The sequence below is a fragment of the Hyposmocoma kahamanoa genome, unplaced genomic scaffold, assembly GCF_003589595.1.
Source record: "Hyposmocoma kahamanoa isolate Upper Pololo Valley unplaced genomic scaffold, ASM358959v1 296, whole genome shotgun sequence".
NCBI classification, from domain to species: domain Eukaryota; kingdom Metazoa; phylum Arthropoda; class Insecta; order Lepidoptera; family Cosmopterigidae; genus Hyposmocoma; species Hyposmocoma kahamanoa.
Window position 1 is genome coordinate 1,552,687 of NW_020653780.1, and position 23,498 is coordinate 1,576,184.

The window sequence follows — 23,498 nt, forward strand, 5'->3', positions numbered from 1 at the left end:
GAAAAAAAATTCGAGTTTGTGATAGGTTACCCACTTTCATCATTGTTGAGTTAGAACAGTACTTGTTTTTGTATGTGATTTTTTTAGAGAGTATTATGACGTTCTTACTACCATGATAACACTGCTCGTTTGTTGTTAGTCTTGACACTATGTTCGAACAAAAATAAATATTTTTTTTTCGATCCGGCTGAACTCGAACCAGCTACATTTTCACCAAATCGCTCTGTCGGTGGTATCGTAGTATAAGGGTCGTATTCTAGAACTCTACTCAATGCTCAAGTCAGTATTGCACTGGCAACACAAGCACTGGAAATACGACCCTAATGGCAAGGACTTGAGTATGATTTTCAGTGCTCACTACAATACTCAAGTCCTGACTTGAGTATTGAGTAGAGTTCTGGAATACGACCCTAAGTGTGGTTGTCTGGTTCATATCGCTCTCCCAACTAACCTACGGAAGGAGTTACCAGACATTATGAATTTCGCCTATGTGCTGGTTGCAGATTTTGATAACAACTTGTCAGGCGATTTCTATGGAAAACTAAGCATTGCCCGTCTATAATAATTGACGAAGAAAATGGTCCGGCGTTTTATTTTTCAATATAATGGTACGACTAAATATCAGATTTAAGCAAATGTGTCCATGGCATGACTCATTAATATTCAAGCGATACTAAAATTCCACACCTTGCCGTATCACAATATTTTCCTAAGGTCGTTACTTTGTCAAATATTCCCGTGTGCAGTAATGTAACAACATTACACTAGGATAAATTTAGACCTTAAAATAATAATAATAATAATAATAATAAATAATAACAGAACACTGTTTTATATAAAAATTGACCTCAAAAGTTAGTGGAGTTAACATTTATTTGCCAAGTTTTATTGAAGTAGGTGAAATCCAATAACCTGGATTCTTCATCTAATTTGCCACCCTTAGAGTTGGAATACTTTCATAAAATTTGAATGAAATCGATACTGTGGTGCCCTCTTTCCAAAAAAAAAAAGTATTATCGAAATCGGTCTACAAATGGCGGAGTAATTGCGTAACATACACACAAAAAAAATTAAATAGAGTCCAATTGAGAACCGCCTAATTTTTTTGGATTTGTTTAATAATTTCAAACTTTTATAATTATGACAATTATGGATTAAGATAGCACTAAATTACATGTTGCATGTATATATACTTCATTGTGTAATCATCGTTAAAAAATGGTTTGGTTTGAATATTGTGGCCATCTTTGAAAATAGAGAATAAATTAAAGTAAAAAAAACGGCGAGTTTTCTATTCCATATTGACCAGTACACCTCTATGAAGATTTGTCACAAACAAAAGACGTTATTTTTATTAAACTGTGTTTTCGGATAAATCACAACCCTTTTTGTCTTTTATTTGTCATTACTTACAAAAAATACTTATATTTATTATTATCTTCTTTCAGTTGCGTTCGTGGAGACTATCTAAAAGTGTATTGGGAGGTCCAAGGACCAGGACCGCCTGGAGCTGTCAATGAGCGGTCAGCTTGGGCTAGAGAGCTGTGTGGCAGTAGATCGGATGCTCCTCCAGCTCTTTACTCCCCTGGGCCTGCACTAGTCCTCGAGTTCCACTCTGGTCCACGACAGAACAATGCTACGGGATTCGTTGGCACGTACAGCTTTATTGATAAACGTGAGTACAAATTAATATAAGCACTTTTAAAAAATATATCTGCTTTATCCGAGAATTTGGGATCGCTACAACGACGGGGTGTTTGATCAGCGAACTTATTAATTTTGTTAGGAAAACCAGACCCCGAAGTGATGAGTGTTGATTTTTATCAATATCGCTTCAGAATTTAGGAGCTGAGGCGAGTTTTCGAGTTTGTTTTTATTTTTGTTTATTCACTTTCCTTCTATTCATTTGTGTACTACGCTCTGCCAACCATTATGTACAGTAAGTAGTTATATGATGACGGTATAAAATAGAATAGAATAAGCTTTACTGCACACAAAATAAATAGTGACAATACAAAAAATAAAAACATCGTTAAAAAAACAACATAAATCGTAAAACTATGGAATGTTGTAAATGATAAGAATAACAATAACGCACACACTCATAACCCTGTATCGCGGGTGCAATGGACACACAAATAGGCAACCCAAATTACACCCACACCTTACGAGAGAAATAAATGTTCGCTGTACAAATATTTCTAGAATCGAACCCGGGACCTCTGCGTGGCAGTGCAGTTTGGTAACCGTTCGCCCATGGAGGCAGTTCAGCAGAAGCAGAATAGCGTCCGTGCTATTATGCACATTATTTAGGATTATAATATTTGTCTCGGACATTTAAAAAACCGCAACAAGTGATTAGGGTTCCAATTAATAGCATTTTTTCCAAAAGTTCGAGAGTTATGTACATTCCCGATACCTTAGGAGATATTCGAATGTTCCATTGTTTGATTCTTTAATCTGGAGCTACGACTCCTCATCTTTCGATTGCTTGACTACAGTTCAAGCCTTCTTGCATCGTTGTTAAGTAGTTCTTTATATATTTCTTAAAACCATTCTCGTGCAAGTAGAAAAGTATTTTCCGAGTAAAATCAGTGAAATTCTTCTCGAAGACAACTACTAATGAAGAGCTCACTTAACTATCAATAAAGCCATCGCCAATATTCTTAAAACCATCACTCACCATCTCACACGAAAAGAGAAAAAAATATTACACGTTTTATCTAACTCATACACGTAAAGAGGAAAAGAGATCACGAGACACCTAAAGGTAACTATTATTTAGCCTAAACCTAAAGGTAACTATTATTTAGGATCTTCGTGCCCGCTATACTCGAGTTAAGCGGCATATAGCGTACTGATGGCTAACGCATGGATGACACTCATACCCTGGAGTATGGACCGGGCACTGGGGGCCTGGCACTGGGGACTCCACGTGTGCCGGCACACTTGCCCCATCCCACGCCATCACCAGCACACCAGCAAGAGGCTCCGCAGCATAGCTGGTGGAAAGAATAAAGAGTAACAAATACCAGAACCTCGGCTCCGACTACCTAATTTGCACCCTTTGGAGTCGAAACCCGTGGAATCTCGGTGCTGTTTGTCTGTACAAAATTTTACCCAAAAATTATTGTTAAATGACTGTCTGGGATACCCAAGACTCGGCAGCTACCTTGCCTAACGTATTAGCATAGCTATACGAAGGGGGAACGGGGGCAGTATCTTGGGCATTGGTTCTCCGCGACCAATTTTTTTCTTATAATTTCATTCTAGTTTTACTTTCTAGTATTTAAGCTTTTATTATGCCGTACATACATTTATATAATAATAATAAGCCTAACTGTTTGTGATGTAAAAGTGAAAATTGGAGATAAACTTACGTAATAGCGTACTAAGTCTGAGGTATGAGAGACGCCTTACGAATATTAGAAAAGATGGACGTGGCAGACGTGCTTAAACTTTGTGGCTTAGTCTCAGGTATACTCGTTATCCTATACCTCTCTTTTCTTTGTTCTATTCACAGGGAAAGTTAAGAATATTTCTGCTTTTTAGTTATATAAACATAACGGCAGACAATTTTTGTACCAACTATAAAAATAATAGAGAATAAATCGATGCCTTATTTTCTCAAACTCGTATCTTATAAAGAGTGATTATTCAGGAGACGGCAAGACTTTCTATTTATTTTAAATTTTTTATCAAGGATGTTAATTTGGATGCATTACTTTAAAAATAAGTCAAAGCCAGTGTGTGAATATGAAGGAAATGTGATACGAAATCAGCCTGCAAAATTTGTAAATACAATCCATTTTATTGCATTTTAATAACTTTGTGTTTTACGATACGAGTATGAGAAAGTAAGGCGACGAAATAATACTAATGTTTGCAATATGGTCCTCAATAAAAATTATAGAATTTCTACGACATTTTTCATGTTACCAAGTGACGAAACGAATAAGTCGTGCGCCTGATAGTGCGCGACATGTCTGTAAATAATAGTTGCAGTGCCACCCAGAGCTTTAAATCACGCAGATCTGAGAGGCACTGCCATTGCTACCGTTACCCTCAGACATAAGTTGACAAGTCCCATGTGTTTCTAATTTCACCATCACCTTTCAAAACCAAAACGCAGTAATGCTCACCTGCTTTGTAGCAGAGATATGTAAGGAGGTAGTACTTCCCTATACGAATTCTTTCACAGGGAACTCTATCGAAATTAGATATCTCCGTATTATTTATTTATCTAAATGCAGTATCTAAAAAAATAAAAATATGGTAGCCGTAAGTTGCGATAAAATTTGGCGCGAGTGTAAAATAAAATTTGGCAACCGGTCTACATATAAAATTCAGTACATTTTTGTGAATTTTTGGGTTAAAGGAATGCCCATTTATTTAGAATGAAAGTATTGAATTTTAATTTAACGTAAGTAGTAGGTTTGCACTTTAATCAATTGCAATTTATAATGTATACAAAAGTAAATCGAAGGATTGTGCTATAGACAAAATTATGCATACGGATGGCTTCCAAACTAATTACTATTTATATAAAAATCTGTAGTAAGTAAGGTTACTACGTAAATCATGGGGTTTTTGTGTGTTTTAATCACAATTATCTAGTAGCAGTAGAGGTCCTTGTGAAAGATTTCGTCCAGGCAAGTAATGCCACCTTACCTATGTCTGCTGCAAGCAGTAATGTGAGCATTACTGCGTTCCGGTTTTGAAGGGTAAGGGTGCTGGTGAAATTAAGGGCACATGGGGCTTGTCAACTTTTTTATCATAGTGACTGGTGGTCAGGCCTTTATGATTTAATGCTCTGAGTGGCTTTGCATCTGTCATGGACAGGCGTGTCGCTTACCACCAGGCGCGCGACTTGTTCGTCCCGTCACTTGGTTTCATAGAAGCAAATTACACAAACTAAACTTACAAAAACTCGTCTTAATTTGAAGTAGAACACAACCTACTGTTCTTTTTGGTTCAACAACAATAAACTGGCCTCATAATTAATAGCACAATTTCAATAAATTGGAACACTTAGTAACTCTTAGATTCCTGTTGAACTAAGTAACTATTTCAAACTGCTGTAGTAAACGGTCATCTTGGAAGCAGCTACTATTTGAGTTAATTCGAAATTCCTCCTTTAAAGCACTCTGTTAACGTCAGACGGTTGATCGATTCTAACTTTATATTTACTCTCAAAACTATGTTGACTTTAAAATAAATACATGATGTCTTTTTAATCACTAAATGACAGACAATCGACTAAATGATCATCTGATTAACTTTAATTTGTGTAAGCACCAGGGGGCCTACCATAACCTTTCCAAAAACAATCTTATTTCAATGTAAGCATAAAGTAAGGTTATTGTAATATTACTCATTTTCGCACCGTGAAAAACCTATCAACCAAGTAATGTATTATTGGTAAAGCAACAATATTGTGTTTTCCTTACTAAAAGTAAGGAAGAAATAACGCTATATGAACTGTATAATGCTATCTTTTTTTTTTTTGATGTTCCGAATCGTGTTATCGTAGTATAATGTTAAAGTACAATATTATTTACATTCAGAGATTTTTAATTGCCAAAAAAAGAAAAGTATGTCATAATAAAATCTATTAAAATTACGTTGTTTTTAATTATTATTCCGCATTTTATGAAGAAAAATAAATAATACAAGCTGAGTCTTGATAGTCACGTTGTAAATTCGAAACCATAGTCTAGTGTCAACTGTAATTTTCGTCAAGAAGCATATAGATGACGCTGTTATAATTTTATGAAATAAACATCGCGTATTTTTATTTAACGAAAAATTATTTGCTATGTGCTATTAAATAAAAAATTAACAAAATATTGAAGAGATATATGATAATAAATAAGTTCAAGTTAACTTTTAATGATTACAAATCAATATTAAGACAATAAAACTGAAAATAATATTGTTTCCATTGCATTCGTGTAACTATTTTAAGCTTGCTAAATTTGACATAAGAGCAATATTACTGTAATGTCAAAGTCGCGTCATAGTACGAACTAAGTAAATGAATAGTCACAAAGCTGCCAATAAAACATCATTGTTTTAACATTACAATAAGCTTACTTTAAGCGCGTTATGGTACGAAAAGTCAATGTAAGGTTAAAGTAATATTGTTTTAAGAGGTGGTAGGCCCCAGCTCGCGCGCACACCTTTCGTTGTTATTTGCCCTACAAGCACAGTGACCATGCTGAACAGAGATATTATTAGGATTTTTTTTATAGAACAATTTGAGCTTATTTTTTTAATCAAAAATTAAGAATTTAAATGATACTCAACGCCTAAAAAATGTTAATGATGAATAAACAGTAAATCCGTATTTTTTTTATAATATCAACTGAACGGGACAGATAAGTTGTGCGCCTAATGGCAAGCTACACGCATCACGCATTACAGACGCTTTAACACTCAGAGCTTCAAATCGCAAAAATCTGAGAGGCACTGCCACTGCGCCCATCACCCTGAGACATAAGTTGACAGGTCCCATGTGCCTGCAATTTCTCCAAGTATTAACCCTCAAAAAATAAAGATATATTATTTACTACCTAATATTTTTTAAGTAATCGTTAACTAGTATGTTACTACATTTTTAAGTTATGAAACTGTAAAGATAAAGGATTTACCACCAAAAGAAAACATGATGTTCCACTTTTAAAAAAAGTTAGCAATTGCAATATTTTATGACAGAATATGGAGACTCGCGTTTGTTTAAGGGTTAAGTAAAATAAATAGAAATATTACTCAGATTTTATTTTATTTATTTTACTTTACTTATTCTGCGCAAGTTTGTAGCCATGGTGTATAAAACTATACAATATCAAAAAAAAATAACGATTAGAAAAGATTGACGTATTTAGTGGCAGTAGAACTTTTTGTGAAAGAGTTCGTCCAGGAAAATACTGCCACCTTACCTATTTTTGCCACCAAGCAGTAACGTGAGCATTACTGTGATCTGATTTTGAAGGGCAAGGATGCTGGTGAAATTACGGGCACATGAGACTTATCGCTTATGTCTCAGGGTGATGTGCGCAGTGGCAGTGTATCTTAGATATTTGCGATTTAAAGCTCAGAGTGACGCTGCAACTGCAATGGACAGGCATGTGTATGTGATTAAGTATAATAAAAAAAACTCCAAAGACGTACTAAGTTAAAACAATCTATCTTCAAAACAGTCTATTTTCCTTTAAAATTATTTTTCCTATTTAAACACGAGAATTATCAGCCTTAGATGTTTGCACACCAAACACGTAAGATAATCTTGTATTTGACAAATATCTACAGACATATGTCTGTCTTGGTAATATGTAATATGTATAATATTATTTACAATAGAATCCTTGGCAGTGTGAGGAATTTCGAATAACTAGTTTCTTCGACTGACAGCACGAAAATTGATGTTAAACATAAATACCGAGAGGCCTAGTAAGGCTCGATTTACACTGAAGTGGAACGGATTGGAAGGCGAATTTTTGTAACTATAGCATAATCAACGTTATGTCAATTGCGTAACGTTCAAACTGGATGGGAGGCAAAAAACAGATCTTCTGGAGAATTCTCCGTATCGTATCTATACTCTAACCAAATTTTGACATAGAATGTTTAATAACAAAGCGTTACCTAGGCAACCAATGATTGCATACAAGAAGAACATTTTTTGTCAAAGCTCATTATTTAGACTAGCTCTGTCCAAGGTAATTACGGGTACTCTCGTAATTAGAATTTATAGAAGTAAGTATGTAATTGAGTTATTTAGAAGTAATACTTACCTGGCCAATTATTATAAAGTTTGCAAAGTATCTATTGATACGTAAGATTTATGAATAAAATAATTAAGTTTTGATACCTATTAATTATTACTGCTAGATAGCAGGTAATGGTAAATGAAAGTAACAAAATTTTGTTTTAATTTAATTTACTAGAAATGTGATTACTACCTACTCGGACTAGAAATGTTTTCAATCCCTCCCTTCAAATAAAAAAATCGTTAGGGATATCACAGTTTAATAAACAATTAATTATTGTTAATTTTTGTGTTGATTTCAAATCACTTACGAATAGTAATTTGAAACTTCTATTGAAGAAAATTCATCACAGGCATGACATCAAGATTACGATTACCAATAGCCTAATCGAATTTCGAGAAAAAATATATAAATTGTGGATTTTTATGGTTTCAAAAATAAATTTTATTCTTTGACTTGTTGCCTATGCCGGAAATGCTGGGTTTGACTCCCATTGTAGGTAGTTTAGTTTAGAGCTTATATTAATTGTTTAACGCACGAAAATATTCGAGTCCAGCAGTGGGAAGGGCTCTTGGCTGAAATAACGTTAACGATGACTTTAGGCGAGATATTTAAACTCGAGCTTAGATTTTAGGTGGTAAGGTGTAGTCGGCGGAGAAAATATTACACAGATACGAGGTCGACAAGCGCCTGATGGCAACTGACGGGGCAGCGGGCGGCAAGGCGTGTCGTTAAACAGCTGGACAATTGCGAATATTGGAATAAATGTCAATTTAATAACTAATAGTGCTTCAGTTCAAAACAATAAATTAGCAGGATCTCCGTAGTAGGCACTTAAAGAGAAATATCATATACATACTTAGAATAATAACTACAATTAATTACTATAATTAATAACTACAATTAAATAATTCGTTTTAGACTTTTATTTCAGCCTGTTTTCAGAATTTTATATGATTGGATAAAGTATATTCTATCGTGTAACGCATCAGTACATTCTTAAGATAATATCTTTAGGTGTATAGCATATTATTTGTAAGACCGTTAGTTAACAGTTAATGCCTAAACCATTTGATTGAGCAAAACAGTTTTTTCCGCTTCTTCTCCAGAGACTCGCCTTAATAAAACAACAATTTATGATACGTCATAAGCAATAACTTTTTCTGATCAGGACAACGAAAAGTTGAAATTTGCATACCATACAGAAGACGAACAAATTTTCGGGTTTCTCTTTATTTAATGACAAAAAGGGGTATTATTATTTAAAATCTATAGTATATTTCAACCAAACTACTACAAACTGATGACAAAGAACCTAGAAATGTGTGGACTTGTGAGATTATGTAAATATCACTACGTAGCTAAGTAAATAGGAAGCTATGTAAATAGGCAGCTGCGTAAATTCCACTGTGACATCGACAAAAGCAAATTTTGAGGGGTGTAGCTACTCTTTTCTATATACATGCTGCTCAAATAAATAGAACCCAAACTGTCAAACCAGAAACAGAACGTTTTTCGAAATTTGTTAAATAGTAATAATTTTTATTTAAGTTTTTTTATATTAGTATATTTAATTATGATCATAAAATATTATCACTTAACATTGTATTTCAAATAGTAAAATTGTGACATTGATAATATTAAGTAAATGATTCTAATCTATAAATAATGTGAAATTAATTTAATAGTTACTACATAGGATGGGACACAAAGCCCGTAGTTATATATATTTACGCCGAAATCACTTAAACAAATAAAACAGGACTCAAGAATAATATCATAATTTTCGTACTTAAATATCGGTCTCTCCTACGTAAAATATCGTAAACCCAAATTCCCAAAAACACCCAAACAAAAAAACCCAAGTTTACAATTTTACATTATTATTATACAAATTAAATGTTTATTTCAGTAGTGAATGGTCGTTAATAATATATTTATACAATTTTTATTTAAATAAACTAAATGACTTCGCATCCTTTACATGTGACGGCAGCTAGTTAAAGAATTGATTTTTACCAGGCCGTGATGTGAGAACAATGACCAATGATAATGTTACGGCAACAAATGATACAACACAGGTTGCTTACAGCAATATTGTATACTACGTAAATGCAAAGAATCTCAGTGCCTTAAAAAACAGGTGCATATTACTTATCCAAATGTTGTCGTGTTGATAATTCTCCTAAGATCAGTCTCGATGAACTATTGAAATAGTGAATCTGAATGATCAGCACGTACAATACTACGTATTTAGAATCCTGCTTTTTATTTTGCGGTTGAAACGTAATCTTTGTTAATATAGCTTCACATTAGCCACAAACATAAGTACACATTAATTTGGCAGCTCTTCTCCACAACATAACTGATAATGCCAAGACATTTCATCCTCTTGATATCTCCAAAAGAAGGGTCTCCCAGGAAAGATGTTTTCTCCCTTAATCCACATACTATAAAACCAAAAGCCCTGATTTGAAGACTCCTCGGGAAAAATAATGAGTGTCAAAAGGTGATTAAGGAGGTAAGGGAAAAACAACTTTTTATAGTTTAAAAGTCTGTATTTCTTTCATTTTATGGTATTTGTATAAATATTGAAACAACCTATTATTATATAAACATATGTTTTTACTTTACTTAAATATATGCTTTAGTTTTATATTATCGTAATTAAAGTCAAAAGTATGAAATTAGTGAATAAACTCCATAGCACAAACAATCTAAGTCATTGCATTCTTGGTTGTAATAAATGTAATTAACATTCATTATTAAAAATTATTATAACTCAATTTTTTAAAGTAACTTAAAAATAATTAACATGCATTCAAACAATTACTTATTCAAACTTATTACCATGACAATAATTTCATTTAAACTTAATTTTTTTAATTTCTTTTTAACATTATGTATAAAACAATCACTTGTTTAAACTTTATAATAACAGTAACTTCTTTTAAATTAATTTGTAATAAAATTTAAAGCTTATGTATCGAACATCACAGAAGTCTTAAACAAGTCTTGTTTATGACTTCTTTTCTTGAGCGTTGTTGCTTTACAAGATTCATTGTTATCATGGACGCTAGAAATTATTTTGTTCATTTACCGTTTTGAATTGCTTAAAATGACTAAGGAACAGCTTTCTCTCTGTTTCCCACACATTTTTAAACCACTCTAATCGGTTATTCTTCCTTTACGTATTGTTTTTCCGCTCATGCGATTTAATTTCATATTTAATTTAATTGCATATTTTCATTGCTACTCGACATTGCTTTTTCTTTAAAAAATATTGCTAGACAAATACCTACAATACGACAGAATAACATTGCAATTGCACTATAACTTTGTGATATACACCAAATCTCACTAAGCAAGTTTCGTGTGCTTGTTCACAACAAATTGTTAAATAAGTAGGTAGTATAAGTGGTTACGTGTTTTTTGTTTCTGTTTTCGTTTGTTTCTTTTTTACTGTTAAATGGTTAGACATTATTTATTTATTATTCTTTAATCTTAATATAGGTACTTAATTACGAGTTTTCAGTTATTGCATGAGGTGCTTACCAGTAATTAACTGTTGCACTCAGTCTTTAAACATTGTTATGTATTTCTCTAGCTGTAGTTTTAGTGTAAGCAGTTGTTGGTGAACCAATAAATTAAAAAAAAAATTAAAAAAATAACGAATTTACTAAAAAAATGCGCGCACGCACGTCAACTGTCAAATTGACAAGGACGGTTTTAGTCGTTCGGCGCGCGGACATTCCCTGATTCTTGCGCTGGGTGAACAGATAAAAATTTAACTATTACAGTTGACTACGATGGTTTTACCCAATTCTAATTACTGTATAAAAATAATACACCAAAAAGTCAAAAGATGGCATTAAAAGGCCAGTTTCTTTAAAAAAGTGACATTCGTTGTTTTTCCCGTGGAATCTTCATTTGTAACGGGTCTACCGTTACAAATCAGGGCAAATCATTCTAAACTGGTCCCAAGAAGTATTTACTAAGCAATAATGTGGAGGAACTTATCGAGATAAAAAAACCGACCTCAAAAGTCATTCATCCTTTAGTTTGCCACCCTTAGAGGTGGAATATTTTCTTGAAATTTAAATAGGACTACATCCTTCCAGGGTACCTTCTTTCCAACAAAAAGGAATCATCAAAATTGGTTCACAAATGGCGGAGTTATCGCGTAACATAGGTACATACAAAAAAAAACATACAGAGGAATTGAGAGCCTCCTCCTTTTTTTGAAGTCGGTTAACAATAATCCTGTTGGACGACATTGACAAGATTCAGCAACATCTCCCAATTTATTTTAAGACGCATTAACAGCATTTTTAAGTAAATAAAACAAAGAACAGCAGTTCGTAACTTATTTCAAAACAGAGTGTTTTTCAATTCAAATTGGTACTTACCTAGGCGCTGCTGAAGTTTCTCCGGCGACAAACAAAGGTCTTGAATATTTTAATACAAACATAAAAGAGAGCAACACTTTACGAAAATGCCTTCCACTGTCTCGATTTCTAGTTGTTGCAGTAGATATGGTCAAATAATGAAAAAATCAATCATATACAGGAATAATTTCAGAGCAAACCCTTGATAGAACTAAAAGACTGGACGCATGCCTATCAATGGGCAATTAACAAAAATATTAATATTTATATAGTTACAAACTCAACGGCACACAGGGTCCAATTTGGACGAAATTGGAACACTTTCGACGAGTACAAAAGGTTGCTTTTATTTATTAGAGAGTTGTCACTTCCACGGAACAAAGTGTATGATTTAATGTCAAATAAAATTGCCCTGATTTTTTTAGAACTGTACATATGAAAACATGTTGCTAGGCTTGCATCATGCTCAGGTGTGCGCACCACCCGCAGACCGGCCAAAATGTTGTTGCCGGACAGAAAAGAAAGCGTCGACATCCTACTGATGCAAGATCGCATTAATAACTCAATAAAATATTTATTTATTTATTTATTCATTTGCATTGGTAGACACGTTTCATTTAAAATGTTACATGCACCCGATAAGGGTATAACAAATGATTAGTCTTAATATAAACTAAAATTAAAAATTAATAATACAATTTGAATACAAGAATTAAAATTATTAATAATACAGTTTGAATGCAAGAATTAAAATTAATAATACAATTTGTTGAATGCAAGTTAATGGTTTACATAAGGGAAGCAATATCACTTAAAAGTATCTTCAAAATATTCATTAACTGAGTAATAGCATTTCTGATTTAGTGATAATTTGAGTTTATTACAAAATGTGGAGTTTCTATCTATTGTTTTTAATGTGTCAGGTAATTTGTTATATCTTTATTACTGCTCTATAATGTGGGCTACTTCGATACATTTCGATACGGGGTGTTGGTAAGACTAGGTTTGTATTTCGGTGATCACTTTTAACAAATTCAATATTTTTCCTTACAAATTTTATTGCTTCCATTAAATATATACAAGGAAGTATGAGTACATGTTCTTTTATAAAAATTGGTTTGTAGCTATTTCTGGGTCGGATATTATAGATTATACGAATACACTTTTTTTGTATAATAAAAGGATCTTTGGCGTCAGTGCTGCGGCCGCATAACAAATTTATAGTATATTATATTTAATTAAAATATTGTCTGCATTTCTTATTTTAAACTTTAGAGCCGATTTTCTTGTAAGCAATTAATAAGATTCGAACTAAGTTAAACCTTTACTTGCAATTAAATTGTATTGAAATTTTAAATGTAATAAGACTTTGCCGTAATGTTTGTGTGCAATTTTTTTTTTCTTCTTTGATCTTTGAACAATTTATATTAATTACACTATTGTGCCAAATAAAATGTTACATTACGATAAACTATAAATAAAAACTAGTTCCGATAAAAAATATTTCAGTAAAACATGTTACGTATGTTTCTGATAAATTTGAGGTCATACGTTTGTCGTTTGTCAGTTGTCAGAAATATTAGACATGTATTTCGATATGATATGCTTTATGACAAAATGTTACGCTTGAAATTAAAATCATAATGCTAAATTAATTTCTCTAAGTAAAATGGCAAATTTTGCCATATTTTTAGTAGTCTATTTGGTGAGCAGTACCTACCGCATACTGCCCAAAATTTTTTAATTTGAAATTTGGCAGTTGTTGGTGACGCAATTATTATCTAAGAAATAATAACAGCTTAGATTAGTCTTTGTGAAGAGTAATTCCATTATGCCTTTATCTGAGTTGACTCATAATTAAAATACCAATAGTGTTCCATGTAATTTTCTATATCTTGAAATAATTCAATATAATATGCAAACAGTTCAATAAAAGTAGATAAATACTTATTTAGAAAACGTGACAAATACTCGTATATAGTGGTGTAAAAAACTCGAGACTGGGAGTCTACATTTTAAGACTGGACTCTAATTCACAAGACTCGACTCATAAAGACAGAGAGACTCCACTGCTGTATTACGAGCCAATAGACTCAAGTTCGACGTTAGTGCTCGAGTCTATTTATATAACGAGTCACGCTCAAGTTCGAGTCTGTTTCGGTAACGAGTCGAGCTTGAGCCTGGTAAGTACCCACTGAGCGGTGTTGTAGTGTGGTGTGTTAAGCTGTAGTATAACTACTGTGGTGTAATTAAGTATTATCTCTTATCTATCTTCTTTTTTTCTTAAATAACTATTTTGGGTTTTTGGTTTCTATTTAATTCGTTGGCAATAGTAATTGTCCAGTAAAACTGAACCACGCTTATCGTGCTCCAGAATTTGTAGAGTAGAAGTCGGAAATCGAGTTTCCGAACTCGAGTTTTGTACAAAACTAGACTTAAATGTGCGACTAGACTTCTTTTTAGACTCGAATCCGTGCTCCGATGACTCGCGCTCGACTCCGACTCGTGAGTGTTTCAGGCCACCTAGCCGTATAAAATTGAGTCGAGTTTATAAATGCAGACTCCCGGACTCGAGTTTTTTACAACACTGCTTGTATAATCTGTCTTTATCGGTCAACTCAGACTTTACTACGTTGCTCTTGGTTATTACTCTACTTGCGTACAGTCAAGCAATCAATAACACATTTATCTTTGTTTCAAGAGCAAGATTTATTACGTTACGGAGTAGTAGTACTGATTGTAAGGGTACGGAAGACATATCGTATTATATTGACAAATTACAAATTTCCTGAATTCGAAGAAAATATTCCTAGCTTACGTCCTCTGTCATTTAATGGATGGAGATACCTCCATCCATTAAATGACAGAGGACGTAAGCTAGGAATATTTTTTCGACCATGCCTGCAATTCAGAATATGAGTCAGTCTTTTTACCGACACATTATTTTTGTTTGCTTATTTCTCTATCTTCTTGAAGCGTAAGGCGGTGGTGGTTGATTAACAATGAGAGTAGTAGCTGGTGTTGCGTGATGGTGATAGTGAACTACTCTTCGCGGGGGTTCGCCGCAGCAGTCGCAGCAGAGGCAGGGTATACAGCAGCAGCAACAGGGCCGACACGATATGTTGCACCCCATTCTTGAATAGAAAAGTTATAGGGATAATTTTGGAGAATAAGTAACAGTTTATTCAAGAAACGAGAAAGTGGAATAAAAATTTAATAATGAACAAGGTAAAGTAATGCAAGCAGTTTCTCATATAGTTTTGTTTAACATTCGGGCTAAGCGAACTCTTGGGGGCGGTGATGTGATACCATCGAGTATATAACCAGAAATAGAGACGATATAAGGGCCATCCATACCTGGCAACTCATCATCGGGCCAATTGGCCTAATATCACTTTTAAATATCAACTCTCGTTTGCACTGAAATCATGAATTAGAAAGCTCAAATAGTACAGCGCCAATAACTGACCTGTGTGTACGTTTCCGTATGTTCCAAAAATATTCTATGTTTATTGTAACAAATATAACATCTCTAACTATGGGGGGCTTTTCCATTCGGTGATATGGGAAAAACAGTAAAACATCTAATTACAAAAGAAACGGAATCACATTTCATCGGTAATTAAATATGTAATTTTCAATTTCTGTCCATTATAGCGAAGCTCAAGTTAAACTGGTCGATTTGAAGTAAAACAATTGAAGACACCCGTCAATTATTTCGATTCGGGCTGGCCAATCGGAGAAAATCATTTGGCGGAAAAGTTTTCAAACAAATTAAATGACGTTTCATCTCTATTTCTGGTTATATAATCGAAGTATGGTAAGACTAGTCGAAGAGCGGTTGCTTCTCAATATAGACTTTATACCTATTTTTAATCTCTATGGTACATAAATTTGTGAATGTTTAAGAGTAGTACCTCGCGCTTATCGTGAACATTGAAGTATAATGACGTACAATATGAAGAAGAAAAAAAGGTTGATGAGCCCTTAATTTTCTTAAAATCACTGGTCGTTGTAATTCCATCGAAATCCACTGAGATTATATATATATATATATATATATAGCAATTATGATAATATGTGTTATTCTGCTAAAACTTAGTTGCAATGGCGGTTGAGTCTTAGCATTCGTATAAGTTCCGAATCCGAGACTATACAAATGCAGAAAACTCGGACCCACTTCGTATGTCGCTTGTGCACTAAGTCCGATGCGAACTCGAGAAAATACGAATATCGCTTCTACAACTAGAGATAAAATTATCACTGTGACATTTCGGACCGTCATTTCTCGGATACGGAACTGACAAGAATCGGACGTAATACGCAAACGCTCTTAGTAAAGAGTCAGTGAAATAGCAGTGATGAGATTCATTCATTAAATCCTTAACAATCGATGTTGCCTAAAACAACCTTGGAAATCACTACGCATATCTTGATTTTCATCTCGTTTAATCAATTTAGTATTTAAATCAAATATATTTTTTTAAGTCAAATAATTAGTAGAATACGCCATCGACGTGCACTGATGCACTCGCTATTAAAGAGCAGATTAACTCTCACTCTCTCTTCTCAGCCTAATTACCGTAGCCATTTCGGCGTCCTCAGCCTAACTACCGTAGCCATTGTTTTTTCTGGTTTAATATACCCAATAGCATTGAAATATGAACAACTTTAAACTTAACTATCAATATGTCTATAAGGCTTTAAATAGACAAAGTAGTTTTCGAGGCACTCCGGGGAAACAGTACCTACTGACATTCATAATACATTTATGCTACAAAAAAGTGTGTACGAATACTATGCAATATCAAAAACCCTGAATGTTGCCAATCGCATTTTAAAGAACTGGAATCTTAATACTAACATGTAGGTATTTTATATTACTGAAAGTTGCATATTTGTAAGAACAAAATCCACAGTTTTTTACAAAGTTAAAAGACCAAAGACGACGCTTTGAGACGCGATTTAAAAATAACTTGGCTTACTGACAGGATCAAAACTGAAATTACATAACAGTAGCCCAAATTCAATGGTACTAAAAATTATAATAAATTAAACGATCAATCAAAAAATAAACAATGTGATAAAAAAATTTATAAAGTTCTAAAGCAATTTCTACTAAATACAAATGCTTACTTCTTAGCAGAACACTTTAATGATTAGTAGTTTCTTATTATATTTAATAAAATTAATAGATTGATAATTAGATTAAAGAATTGTAATTGATTAAGACTTCAATCTGTCTCTGTCTCCAGACATTGCAACGTCCTTCTGGGTTTCATATGTTTGATTAGTACCATAGAATTAAGGATGCATACATGTGAATTGCAATAAATAAATAAATGAATGAATAAAAAATAAATATATATAATTTGCAGACCTGGGCCCCAGGTAATAATTTAAAATATTATTTTATAGCCGATAGAAGGGAAGATAGAGTTGTTCACCGTGTCACAATTAAATATCTATTGAATTAAAATATTATAGCCCAGAACTTTTGCATTGTAGGTAATAAACATAGTTATACAAATATTACACTACTAATTAATTGTGTTTACGAGTGTTGAGGGTACTGTATATTATTACTTATTATTAAGAACATACGTACACATTGTAAATTTTAAAGTAACCTTGGTTGCAATTCAATAAATGAACAAATAGTACGCATGTTACCTGTCTAATGTCTCAGCTACTTTAGGCAGCACTGTTCCACTAAACACTTCTAAATCAAGTGTGCATTTGCCATAACACCTTCAGGTACCAAGGCAAAACTAATCTTATCGTGTTCTAAAGATAGTGCAATAAATAACTCATCTAGTATTGTACAAATAAGGATATGAGTTGTGGTGACACTACAAAGCCAACACGATATAATGCAACTTTATGTCACAGGTGACGGGGGCAGTGGCAGTGCCTCTCAGATCTTTGCGATACAAAGCTCTGAGTGACACTGCAACTGGTATTGATAGGCGTGTCGCGTATCACCAGGCGCACGGCCTGTTCGTCCCGTCACTTTATGTCATGAAACAAATAAAAAATAATAATACTAACCTTATTTACAAAAGTAACTTTTTATCTAGGTTGGTTGTATCCTCCGTATCCAGGTTGTGGCGGGTACCCAGGGTATCCTCCGTCGGGCGGTGGAGCGTATCCAGGATAGCCACCGTTGGGTGGTGGAACGTATCCGTGTTGCGGCGGGTACGTGGGGTATCCTCCGTCGGGTGGTGGAGCGTAGCCATGTTGTGGCGGGTACGTAGGGTATCCTCCGTCGGGTGGTGGAGGGTATCCATGTTGGGGCGGGTACGTAGGGTATCCTCCGTCGGGTGGTGGAGGGTATCCATATTGCGGCGGATGCGTAGGATATCCACCGTCGGGCGGTGGAGGGTGTCCAAGATGCGGCGGATATGGAGGGTGTCCTCCGTCGGGTGGAGGCGCTTGTTGAATAACTATTGGCGGATGTGTGGGGGCTTGATTTCCCATCGCGCTAACGCTATACATAAAAAAAATATATCAAATGTTACTCAGGAATACTTTTTTAATGCGCTACTTATTTTAGTCCTTCGAAATACTTTTGATAGAACAATACAACTACGGAACAATATTTAAAATTGTATGGTGCGTTATCATTTAACAAACACTTAATCGTTATTTTATCAGAATTTTATCGTTAATGATTGGAAGTATTTGGCACAATATCACTTTTTAAATGTAAGGAACGTGACAATAAAATGTTTTCAAGTATTGATAATGTGTAAAGTTTTGAAAGATAAGAACACCCCACTTGTTTATTAGTAGATATTCTGTGCAACAGTCCCGATGAATAATAGATAGCTCTGCTGCCACGTAGACGGAGATTACTAAGAAAAGGGATATTTCTTGAAGAATTATTTACCACGAACTATATAATCAATTATTAATAATGAAAAATCGATGCCGGAACTACACAAATTAATTTAATGGTGGTACTCCTGACTAGAATTTCAATATCTATTTTATGGGTGCAGTGTTGTATTGCAGAACTAGGTTTTAAGAAATATAGTATTGTTTATGTATACACTAGGTATTACGGTTACTAGTGCGTATACGAAAACATAGTATTGACGACTTATTTGTGTACAGTTCACCTTGAACAACCTATACAATATATTACAATATGTACTCACAAAATAATGAACAAGTGAACGGTCTTTATTTTTTTAATAATATTAAGTGACAGGATGAACAACAACAACACACTATTCACACAGTCCACAATTACAAGCACAAAACCGGAACACAGTTATACTGACATTACTGCTTGGCGGCAGAAATAGGTAACCCTGGACGAACTCTTTCACAAGGATCTCTACTGCTTCTAAAACATATAAACATAGTGTATTAACTAATTCAATGGGTTACATTATTTTAAATAGGTAACTTGAAATTTGTGTATGCGCACTTGACCTCTATCTCACCCGGTGGAAAATGACGATGAGCTCGACAACGTAGCATTCACACCTAAACAATGTCTATTCATTCTCGCCTTAATAAGGCCCAAGTTAGAACGTTAACTCTATAGTAATATAAATATGGAAGCGTAATGTTTCGTGAGAATCCTTGAAATATGCACTACATAGGGGTGGAACCCAAGCCTACGTCTAGTCCCCCGATGATGGAAAGGGGAAGGCAGAATTTAATAGTGCAATTCTAAAGTATACTCTCCGTGATCCTGTAGACTATGTACGCACCTTATAATATCAAATTATAATAGGTATGCACCTTACCTTTTAAATGTGTTGGACTAAATACGAAAATTCAATTAGTCAAAATGGTGTAGACACTACGTGAAAAATCCACTCCGAATGGGCCACTGTCACTTGTCCGTCACTGCTGTAAAACCTACAATATGATTCAGACGCCTGCGCAGTACGAAGCGACTATAGACATTATGACAGTATTTTTGCCTTTATATGAAAATGATATACAATCGATAAAGATACTCATAGTCGGATTTACGTCAGACTGAAAATGACGGCGAACTTGAAATCAATTGTGCGGCCGCCTGTACATGTCGCCTCGGTTTTTACAGAGGAAAACTTTACGAATGATAATTAAATCTATGTTGAGCAAGAGAGCTGTGAATCCAAAGGGCACTTGAGAAGAGTAGAGATCCACAACGCTGATTGTATAATATACAGTATTTTTTTAACTGGGTCAATATGTGGAAATCCGAAATCATAGAAGATACAGTGAAACTGTCTTAGGAACATTAATTTTTTTTTTATTAGCAGCTTATATGTTTTGATAAAGTGACGGGACGAACAATTCGTGCGCTTGGTGGTAAGCGACACGCCTGTCCATAACAGTTGCAATACCACTCAGAGCTTTGAGTAATAAAGATCCGAGGGGCCACTATGCCCGTCATCCTGAGACATAAGTTGACAAGTCCCTATAATTTCACCAGACCCTTACCCTTCGAAATCGGAACGCAGTAATGCTTGGCGACAGAAATAGACAAGGTGGCAGTACTTCCCTGGCTCAGATTACAAAGCAATAAGCAGATGGAGCATACGCAACAAACGAAGTGAAGCCGGTTTTCATTTATTGTGTGCGTGACAACTGGGAAGGGCACTGTAGGGACATGCATTTGTGTGCGTGTAAGATTGCCAGATGCAGCGAAAAATGTCTCGCATTTTTTTCTGTTGCTTTCTAGAATATTAATGTTACAAACTGATATGTTATTTTGCAATATAGGTATTTAAGTTTTATTAGGATATCAAACAAATTACATATATGAAATATAAGTTAATATTTAATTGTTATTATTTGATTTTCATCACACAAAGGAGAGAATATTTTATTAAGATATTTTAAAATTGGAAAACTTTAATAGTTCAAAATATTTATTAGAATCACAGTTACTATATAATCTTTATTTTGTACACATTTGTTTATATTTTTTTGTATAGGGTATAGTACTACCGTTTCGCGTCTACACATCTAGCATTCGTTTCTAATTTTGATAAGTAACGCAATCTCACCATTAAATACTTTTCTATTAAATTTTTTATTAATAAATTAACTTTGTAATCAATTTCATAGCACTGACATCATTTTCTAGTTTGATAAAACTTGTTTGGTTCCCAATGAAACTAAAGAATCTATAAAGTCATGTACATACCATAATTATTTTTTTATTTTATTGACACGTTTTCTTACAAAATCACTCTGTTTATGATATATGCACACTACAATGAAAGTTCTCTGTATGCATATACCTAAAATTTTACCTGTTTTTGAACATTTTCTTTTATATAGTTACATTATGGCGATAAGACATTGGTTTGAGAACAATTTAGGTAAATCTGACTTACCTAAAAACAATTTTGGGCCGCTGTAATTGGACCATTTTATGTGTATATGCATGCATTATTTAATGTTTACACAAAAGTAAAAATTATTCGATGCTCACACACATACGAATTGTATTCGCTTTTTGGTTTGGTGGCTTCACTTTCGTGTTCGGCCCGCTCCATCAGACTATTGTTTTGTAATCTGAGGTCCCTGGACGAACTCTTTCACAAGGAGCGCTACTTGTACTAAAATTATGAACGTTGGGAGTGTTATTATGTTTGTAATTATATATATATATATATGTAACAATACCGAGTCATTATTTCTCACGGCCTCACATTATGCATGATTCTACGTACAATGCAAAAAGGGTTTAGTGCTTTCGGTCTTGCAGAATATTAGCCACATTTTATTTACATTGAGTCATACGAAAATGGACCATCTAAGCTGAAACGATTTAATTCAAGATCGAGGAATAGTTGAATGTAAATATTTCTGCAATTAGAATGCGAGACAGCTATGGTCGTTTACAGTTTTAATTAACTTGGACATTAGAAGTGCAGCTCTAAATGAGCAAGAGTAGCTAACTTAGCGAGAGATGCATCCATAATCATTGCTGGCACCACAGAATCTTACGATATTCACTGTATAGTTGGCAGAAACACCAATCTAAAGTGGGACTTATGACGTCAATAATATTTGATTAGAATATGCTCTGGGCGCGTATCATCCCTCTCGACTTCGTTTTTTTGACAACCCTAGAACCATTGCGATATTATGACTCACACTGTGCTTTGTGTGAAATTGATTCACACAAAGCACTGTGTTCTTTTTTGACAACCCTAGCACCTTTTCTATATTGTAACTCAGTCAGTGCTTTGTGTGAATTTGATTCATAAAAACCACTGCGTTTTCTTTGACAACTCTAGCACCTTTGCGATATTATGAGTCACGCAGTGCTTTGTGTGAAATTGATTCACACAGTGCTTTGTGTGAAATTGATTCTCACAAAGCACTATGTGACTCAGAAAAATTATGAAACAACAAATTATTTGACCGTTTGGCCAAGTAAACGCGCCAAACTTTAAACAATGGAATTAATTCTTGCGATAAACGTACGACGGGTTGATTATCAAGACTGTGTAGTGTCGTGTGTAGTGTGAGTATGTCATTTAAATAACTGTTTGACATGTACGCATATGCCTCAACTTGAGTCCGACAGGAACACGAGTAAATTGGAAGTAACGGATCTGCTCGCTTTCAATTATTATATTATGTATGTATTTGTAGATCAGCAGGGGCCCCCAAATTTGCACATACAGGTACTGAATTTCGATTGTCATAGCTACTGGGAATAAGCGAAAGTTCAGTAAAAGAAAAAATTAATGCGCGCTCGTCGTAATTGAGTAGATATAATGTGCGATTTCGCGGGAATACAAATTTGCGGTTGCAAATTGTTATACTCGAAGTGCAATCACGTAGAATAATAATGTTATGGACACGAATTGCACGTGTACAATTGAGCAGAGTATGCGACTTGCTTAAACAGTTTAAACACGATTAGATTGAAGATGCAACAAAATCGAATCTCGCTTGCGAGTAAATTATATTACTTACGCACTTTCATTATAGTACAGTGCAATTATTCTAATGGCCACTTTGCTTTGCCAAAATTGTAAGGCGTTTTTATTATTGTCAACATTGGCTCCTACTTGACGGACTGCATGTGTGCAGTAAACACGGTCAACTGTAAATGTAGTCATGATTAACCACTTGCAGTCGTGGTTTAAACTGCGTGCAGTTGAGATTTCGATAATCGATAATCCGAGAATCGAAAGTTGCAATTGACATTCGTATATTGTTTATCTTCATCTTCATCTTGGATACATTATATAAAAATCGTCCACAATATATATATAGCAACTAATCGTTCATGCCATTATTGTTACAAAATGTAGAATGTAATGTTTCAAAATAATATCAAAACGAGTTGACCTCTGTAGAA

At 34.1% G+C, this 23,498-nt stretch overlaps 2 protein-coding genes across 3 annotated transcripts in view; one reads left to right on the forward strand and one right to left on the reverse strand.

Annotated features, from left to right (window-relative positions):
* The window catches only part of LOC113229220 (suppressor of lurcher protein 1), a 695,358-nt gene that overhangs the window by 407,111 nt on the left and 264,749 nt on the right, over positions 1-23,498 (forward strand). For both annotated transcript variants that reach the window (XM_026462748.1, XM_026462749.1), the window contains exon 5: positions 1,449-1,675. In XM_026462748.1, the coding sequence (XP_026318533.1) occupies positions 1,449-1,675 (227 nt within the window). The remainder of the gene's footprint in view (positions 1-1,448; positions 1,676-23,498) is intronic.
* On the reverse strand, positions 15,214-20,072 carry LOC113229221 (annexin A7-like). The gene is made up of 3 exons (XM_026462750.1): positions 19,924-20,072; positions 18,212-18,650; positions 15,214-15,294 (listed from the first exon to the last, which is right to left on the reverse strand). The coding sequence occupies exon 2, from the start codon at positions 18,638-18,640 to the stop codon at positions 18,233-18,235; it is 408 nt and encodes a 135-aa protein (XP_026318535.1). The 5' UTR covers positions 18,641-18,650; positions 19,924-20,072; the 3' UTR covers positions 15,214-15,294; positions 18,212-18,232.

Excerpts from the sequence above, each read along its gene's own strand:
- LOC113229221 (XM_026462750.1), bottom strand. The coding sequence starts at position 18,640 with ATGGGAAATCAAGCCCCCACACATCCGCCAATAGTTATTCAACAAGCG.